Source organism: Osmerus eperlanus, chromosome 2, assembly GCF_963692335.1.
Source record: "Osmerus eperlanus chromosome 2, fOsmEpe2.1, whole genome shotgun sequence".
Classification (NCBI taxonomy): Eukaryota; Metazoa; Chordata; class Actinopteri; order Osmeriformes; family Osmeridae; genus Osmerus; species Osmerus eperlanus.
Window position 1 is genome coordinate 6,224,344 of NC_085019.1, and position 7,801 is coordinate 6,232,144.

At 53.3% G+C, this 7,801-nt stretch overlaps 1 protein-coding gene across 1 annotated transcript in view; it reads right to left on the bottom strand.

The window, feature by feature from the left end:
- Positions 1 to 717: 717 nt before the first annotated feature.
- LOC134034270 (BAH and coiled-coil domain-containing protein 1) overlaps positions 718 to 7,801 on the bottom strand; it is a 65,447-nt gene continuing 58,363 nt past the window's right edge. Inside the window, exons 21-26 of the mRNA XM_062478689.1 lie at positions 6,183 to 6,270; positions 5,301 to 5,526; positions 4,929 to 5,075; positions 3,470 to 4,737; positions 3,063 to 3,299; positions 718 to 2,909 (exon numbers count right to left, since the gene is read on the bottom strand). Coding sequence (XP_062334673.1) covers positions 2,700 to 2,909; positions 3,063 to 3,299; positions 3,470 to 4,737; positions 4,929 to 5,075; positions 5,301 to 5,526; positions 6,183 to 6,270 — 2,176 coding nt within the window. The 3' untranslated portion in view covers positions 718 to 2,699. The remainder of the gene's footprint in view (positions 2,910 to 3,062; positions 3,300 to 3,469; positions 4,738 to 4,928; positions 5,076 to 5,300; positions 5,527 to 6,182; positions 6,271 to 7,801) is intronic.

A 7,801-nucleotide genomic window follows, 5' to 3' on the forward strand; every position in this document is an offset into this window, starting at 1 on the left:
TCATATTGTTAAAATATGGTAAGTGAAAACAAAGCTGAAGTAAGCCATTCCTACGTTCGCCTACATCACTTCCTGTGTCCTATCAAAGAACATACAAGGAATGTACTGTCAGATACTGTACATGACACGTGTCTTTGTGACATCACAAGGGAGCCACTTCACTGGAATGTTCTCCACTTTGGCCAGCGCTGCAGAATTTCCTTAATTTTGCATGCCTTGTGGCCAAGGAGCCTCTGAAACACACCTTTTTATCCATAAACGCCCAAACTGTGAAGCATTTTTAAGCAGTATTGCACCTGTAACCTGACTAACTGACACCTATTAGCTTTGAAGTATTTTTGTCTTTGGAGCTAATGGGCCCTGTGCACGTTAAAACATATTTTATTGTGCAATTCAACAACACTGACATGACCGAAATAGATCTAATCTATAAATCACAGTACCCCAATGAAGCTTAGCTTCTCTCTTAGAGCAGGGCTGTAGCCTTTATAGAGGCTTTCAAGTGTTTCACACATTTCAAACCATGGCACATTCGTAATCACAAAAACACACCCACTCACAAACGTACACACACACGCAAATTTGATGCTTCGATTTTGAGATAGACAAAACTATAAATAGTGAACAGGTGTGTTTCTCACCTTATTTAAACTCCTTGTATGTCATGGCAGATCCAGTGAGCTGGGACACAGCTGAACAACACAAGGCATTCAGAGATAGTTTTGGACATGAGGATCCAGTGTTGCTTTATTTTCTTCACTAAGAGGCCTCTACACGGCCAACATTTATTAAGAAGTTCAAATCAGACGTCACACCATGAAAAATAAAATCACATTCTAATAAAGCGCTCTTGGCATGTCGAGCAAACAGCAAAATTGACAATAAATAAAATAAAAATAAATGTGATGAGCAAATAAAAACTTTGCGAACATGGAATACAGTCAGGATTGCATATCAAATAATGAAGACAAAGACAAACAAGATGCGTTTGGCACAAAAATAAAACATTTTTGATTGAGTGAGCCTAATAAACCAGCCTGTCCATTGCTTCATGATTCTGATTGTCCACCACAGCTACTGTAGAGCAGAGCTAAAACACAAAATGTCTCCTCTCTACCGAACTGCCAAAACTCTCACGTTGTTGATACAGTGGTAGGACAGGACTGACTAGGTGGTTCGCCCGTCATTAGCACTTTACAAAGCTGCAGATACATGTGCAAGAAACCATTGTCACAATGCAAAGCCAAAAATGAATATAAAGTAGGAATGAGCAACAGTTTGATTACTGAGTTCCGAGTGATCTCTCAGATTCGATTATTACACAGGTGCTTGACATATTTTAAATAAAAAGAGATAAAGATCTTATACACACTTTGGTTTTCTACAGGTCTATTCGTTTTTGTCGACTATGCACTTAAGTAAAGTTCATCGACCCACGCTCCTTTGCAGACCCAGACTTGTTTAGAACAGATACCTGGTGAGATTAAGCCGTGTCATGGCGTAACTATAAGGATGCCAGAACACTCACTCACCACGCAAACAAAATAGTGTTAGAATGAATTTCCAACTTGTTAAATATGAATTATTTTGTAACCTGTGATTGCAATCCAGTTGGATCTGCTATGTAGCGATGAACAACTCAAAAATACATTAATAAAGGTGTCGTAAAACCGATGCTCAACTTGACAGGACAATTAACAAAATATTAGCCACTTGACCTATGTTTTTTTTTTTTTTACAGGGTAACCCCTTTCTCTGAGAAAGAGTCTTCTCCTGTCTGTTTCCTCTTCACCTCTGTGCTCTGTCTGTCTGACTGTCCTCCTGTCTGTCTCAGCAGGGCATGTGCAGTGCAACGCAACGCATACATCTTCAGCTCATCTTCCCAAAGGAAAACAACAATAACGACAACGTATTCAACACTCATAGAAAAATAAATCAATCGAAAAACATGGAAAGATACCTTTCATATATACAATATACTTCTATATAAAATAGCTTTTATATACATATAGACAATACAACAATAAAACTGATAATTGACCTGTACAATATACACCTGAACCATTAAGACAGGCAAGAGGTACTGAAGTGTATGGCTTGATTTGGAAAAATGCAAAAAATTTACATACATCACCTTTATGCACATTTTATACATATGTTCAAACATCCCTGGAATCATGATGAGGTCTGGGGAGGAATCCCCTACCTCACGGTCACTCACTCAGCAACCACCATGGCAGGCTTGGTCTGGAACAACCCACAGGCCTTACGGGAACCTTGAAGTAATCCAATCCAAACCCTCTCCCAGCTCTCCTTGGGTGACATGCTATGGGGGTTAGGGAGTGTGCTGCAAACCTTTGACAATCCAACGTATGACACTGTGGAGAGAAGCTGGACCAATGGAAATGAAGTCTGATGTCGTTGACCTTTTTCTACGCAGGCGGCCCCAGATCATTTGTCTCAAGTGGAGCAGAGGTGGGGTTCATGGCTGTGAACCCCACTCCCTCCCCCCCACCGACCCACACCCAGGTTAAGGGTTGCGAGGAGCCCCAGTGTGAGGCCAGGGACAGCCCTGCTCAGGTCTGGGTCTGACAAACCCCTTCGGACTGAGTCATGGCCAGGGGTCCTTCAGGCAATGCCACAGTCACCTGTCACCCCTCCACGGTGGTCCCGTAGAAGGCTTCCCCTCAGTAGTATGCTCAGCAGAGGATGGACAGGCCCTCGGCAGTGAGCAGCTGTCCGCTGGTGGGGTCGTAGGTCCCAGCCAGGTAGTAAAGGTCCTGGGGGGGGCCACCGGGCCTCTGGCCGCGGGCCACGCGCTCATACTCCTCAAGGCTCACCACCTGGCACTTATGGGAGATTGTCTGGACGTCGTTCTCATCCTCATGGCACGACTGGTACAGCGCATGCTGGGGAAGTGTAGGAGGAGCAAAGAATAGCTTCATTCAGTGTGTACCCTTTGAAGCCAGATTAAAAATAACTTCCAAGCCTGTCGTGCTGTACATCTGAGGCGTGTGTGCTAACGGACGGTATGCTAACCGCTACGTTGTCCGGGCCCTTACCTTGCCATCGCGGTGCCTCTTGCCCAGTTTGGTCTCCTCGGGGTGGTAGAACCACTTCACCTTGACCACCATGCTGGAGGTCCAGGACTCCCAGAAGCTCTCGATGCGGCCGACGTAGGGCAGGTGGGGGCGCCCGGCTGACAGGAAGACGGCGCAATCGCCCACCCTCACCGTGTCCCGGCCCCGCACAATGGCCTTGTAGAACAGCTTCCTGGCCTTGCCCTTCAGACCCCGCCTCTGTGGAGAACCATGTGTGTTAAGTCAGAACAATGACCCGACAGAACGTTTCCCTCAGGCTGGGTTTTTGGTATTCACTAGGGCACACCTGGCATTGCTAAACCACATGATTTCAGTTCACAATACGATGTCATGTACTGAATGCTTGGCTCATGTACCAAGGAGTGTACCTGGGTAGGATTTCCTGACCACCTCCACAGCTGCCTCCCCGCCAGGAAGGACGCCATCTTGGGCCTGGGACCAGGGCCGTCCTCCGACAGCAGCCTCTGCCTCTTCACCAGCTCCCTGGAGGGTTTGGAGGAGGAGCCGCTGCACTCCTTCCTCTTCAGAGGCTTGAGGCAGTGGTCCGCAGGCCCGCCTCCCTTGGCGCCGGCCACGGCCTTGGCCACGAAGGCGTGGTGGCGGGCCCCGGAGGGAGAGGTGGGGTTGGGGGAGGGGGGCTCCGGGGGCTGCAGCAGGGAGCGGTGAGAGGTCAGGCAGCCCTGCAGCAGCAGGGTGGAGCCCTCCTCGTCCTCCGAGCTGTAGGACGAGTCGTTGTCCGAGGAGCAGAGGCTGGAGCTGGACAGCGAGCCCGAGGAGGAGGAGCTGGAGGAGCCGGACGAGGAGGAGGAGACCGAGAGGCGGGAGAGGAAGCGGCCGGCCGTCCTCAGGCCCCCGGAGGCCGCGGCCAGCGCCGACCTCCTCCTCTCCTCTTCCTCCTCCTCCTCCTCTTCGTCGTCTAGGTCCGAGTAGGAGCTGTGGCAGTCTCGGTGGCAGCTGAGGCCCAGCTCTCCAAACTCGCCCAGAGCCAAGGAGGCGGAGGGCTTCTTCTGGGGAGGGGCCCCCTTCAGGAGGAGATCCGCCCTGGACGCGCCCTCCTTCCTGTTGTCCTTCACCAGCAGGACAGGGTGGGAGTAGGCCTCCGGCCGGGGCAGACCCCCACCGCAGACGCCTTTCGAGCCGAACCCCGATCCGCCCAGCAAAAGCAGCGCCTTGCTGCTCTTGGTCTTCGGGGAGGTCACTCCCTCGTGATCCAGCTTGACCAGGAACTCCTGGCCCGTCTTCCTGCTGCGGGGCATCGCCATCTCCTCCTGCCTGCGCCTCTGGCCGTAGGAGGTTCCCCGGGAGCCCAGGGCCAGGCCGGAGGGCTGGGTGCTGCCGAAGGTGGAGTAGCCGTTAGCGATGCTGCTGAAGGAGTCCACCTCGAAGGAGCTGCTGCTGAACAGGCCCTTGGCCGGGGCGGAGGTCGGGGCCTGGGGCTGGGCCTGCTGGGCCGGGGGCTGGGGGAACAGGTGGGCCTCCCGGCCTCTCTGGGTCTTCCTGGGGCTCCCGTTGAACTGGAACAGGTTGTCGGAGACCCTCTTTTTGGGCATGGCCACCGCGGGCCAGCTGAGCTGGGGGGCGGGGCTCTTGCTGTTGTTGTCAGTCTGCTTCTTCTTGCCCGAACCCTTGGGCCTCCCTAACACACCACAAACACACGCAGAAAGATATCCAGTCACGAAGCTATCAAGGGATAAACATTCAACACGATATATGTTTCAGCTGCCACCGATAATGTGCTTTATTTATGAATGACTCTTTCTTCTACGCATGATGAATGAATAGCGGCGGAATGTTTCAGGGGGGGGGGTCTCAGTCGCGGTCTCTCACCCGGTCTTCTTCTCTCATCCTGGGTCTTGTTGGAGTCGAAGCTGTACTGTCTGTCTGGGTGTTTCTCTCTGAGGGGGGCCTGTTCCAGACCGGAGCCTCTCCTGGCTGCCTGGGCGCTGGAGACCAGGGCAGGGGACGGCTCAGCACCTGGAGGGGGGGGGGGGGGGGGGGGGCACGGAAAGGGGGAGGGGGGTCAACACAAGCTGATAGGTTGCTGCTATTTAGGTCACTTGAGGACGTATATTCGGCGCGCGTGCATGTGCGAAGTACGGCGCGTCCGTCCATCTAAACAAGAGCGAAGGAATGTGCTCTTCTCCGATGACGGGGCAGAGGTGTTCTATGGTTCTCATCACCACAGGGGAGGCCACTCACACTGGATCTGGTAGCCTGGGGGGAGGAGCCGGATGTTGGACAGGACAATCCTCCCCCTGTCGCCGTCGTCAAACTCCACCATGACACCCCCCTGCTTGCCGTCCTCGGCCGGCCCGCTCCGGCGCACGTTGCCTGGGTAGAGGCAGCGGGAACGCTCGCTCCAGTAGGCACACACCCTGGTCCCTTCGGTCAGCAAGGCCTCCGACTCCGGACGCAAATCCAAAACCTGAAAAGTCAAGGCGACAACGAGTTAAGATTCATTACAGACCACACACACGCCCGCCCGCCCGCGCGCACACACACACACAAAACCACACGCGCACCTACGCACACACACATAACACACACACACACAGTGTGTATGGCCAGTCACTGTGCCTCGTCTCCAAGCGGCACTTATCTCATGCCAATGTGCCAGTCAGAGCTGAAAAGAACGGAAGCCATGATGCAGTAAATCCTGACTTGCTGAGTAATACTAAAGAGGGCTTGAATAGGGGGCCTGTGATTGCGGGTTGCCAGATTCCTCCTCCCAACAATGCAGGCAGGGCCAGCATCCGCCACTCACAGGGGGGCCCTTTCAGGTTGTTTTAATTTACTGTTGCCATGGAGAGGGACTCTTTGACGGATGAGGTGTGGGTGTGGATGGGCAGACGTGTGTGAAAGGGAGCGAGTGTGTGCGTGTGTGTGTGAGAGATAGAGAGAGAAAAATGGTGGGAGAGTGAGTGGGAGAGAGAGAGATGTATGCGCGCGCGCGTGTGTGTGTGCGTGTAGGCGGGGGTGTACTGGTGTCAGAGGTAAATAAATGGCTCCTGGATACGGCGAAAGACTGGAAAGTGGAAGTATGGCGTAATTAAAGCCAGCTGCTATTTGAAGACCGTTTACACAACTCGGCCCAGCTGCCAGGATCACTGCACAACAGGCAGGAGGGTTGGGAAACGCGGGAGCGACGGAGAGGAAGCAGAGGGAGAACCTGGATGTTCAGAGAGGACGCGTGACATGAGAGGACATGAAGACGGATCCAGCCAGTCAGAAGAGAAACATGGGCCTCGGTAGGACCGGCGGGGAGTTCCTCTATGAAAGCAGCCAGTGACAGAGGCAGCCGAGGTGAGGTGTGCGCTGGCTTGCAGCCTCTCAGGCTGCCCAGTGCTAGAAAAAGAGGAGGGGGGGCAGGGAGACAGGGAAAGAGGAAAGGAGACAGACAGAGAGAGAGAGAGAGAGAGAGAGAGAGAGAGAGAGAGAGAGAGAGAGAGAGAGAGAGAGAGAGAGAGAGAGAGAGAGAGAGAGAGAGAGAGAGAGAGAGAGAGGGAAAGAGAGAGAGCAAGAGAGGGGGAGAGAGAGAGCAGGAGAGAGGGAGAGAGAGAGAGAGAGAGAGAGAGAGAGAGAGAGAGAGAGAGAGAGAGAGAGAGAGAGAGAGAGAGAGAGAGAGAGCAAGAGAGACCTGACATGAGGACAGGAGGATCCTAAGCAACCCTGGTGTCCCCCGTGCGCCATGACCCTTTGCCCCGGAGACACCAGCCAACCAGCATGCTAGGTGACCAAGGCAGCGCTGGGGTCAGCTGAGCCAAGTCAACTCTCCTCCACTCTCCCTCCGTCTCTCCCTACGGACTGTTCCGGGACCAGCGCTTAGGACACAATCCCGTGCCACCTCTTCCTCCTTGTCCTTTCGCCCAGTCTCCTCTATCCTCCGTGCAGGAGACCCGGGCTGTGTACACAGCTTCCTGTCTGCATGGCGACGGCGTGTCACATTGTTTACGGCTCTCCAAGCCCAGCGAGCACCCGTCTGGGGGGGTGACCTCGTGTGGGCCACAGAGGCGAGGCCTACGCCAGGATGCCGTCAGACAGCAGGGCAGAAGTCGGGATCCCACTGTAAACACTCCGGAGCATTCCACCAGGACGAGCGGGGGGGGGGGGGGGGGGAGGAGGCGGCGGGCGCAGGTTAGCTCAACGCAAATGAACGGCGGCCAAGAATGTACTGCTGCGGTTTTACACTGTGTAATTAGGGCCCCATTTCACTGATGGCTTAGATAAACTGTAATGTTAGCTTAACATGGAGCTCGGCGAGAATTACATAAGGCAAACACACACTCTCACACTTTTGTGGCGGACGTGGATTTATTTGGATTTTTTTTAAACACCAAGCCTGGGTTTCTGAGGAGAATATCGTCTAACTGGAGGTTTATAGCGTGCCTGATTAGGCTGGTCTAGCACGTTGTCAGCTTAGCACTCCACCGTGGTGCAGTGCCTCTGTAGCTGTGTATCCTCCAGCCTCTAGCTAGCTCTGCCAGGGTGCTTCTCCCTCAGTCCCCCTATCACACTCGTCCACGCTTAAACAGGTGCCTCAGTCGCTGTGCAGCTTCCGGCCTCGAGCTAGCTCTATCAGTATGGACAAGCATGTGCTGTTGAGAGGGAAAGGCCACGTCATCTCCCATTAGAGACACAAAAACATGAATGGATCCAGGTGTGAGAGGATATCCCCACACAGAGGTTGGCTTTACACCACA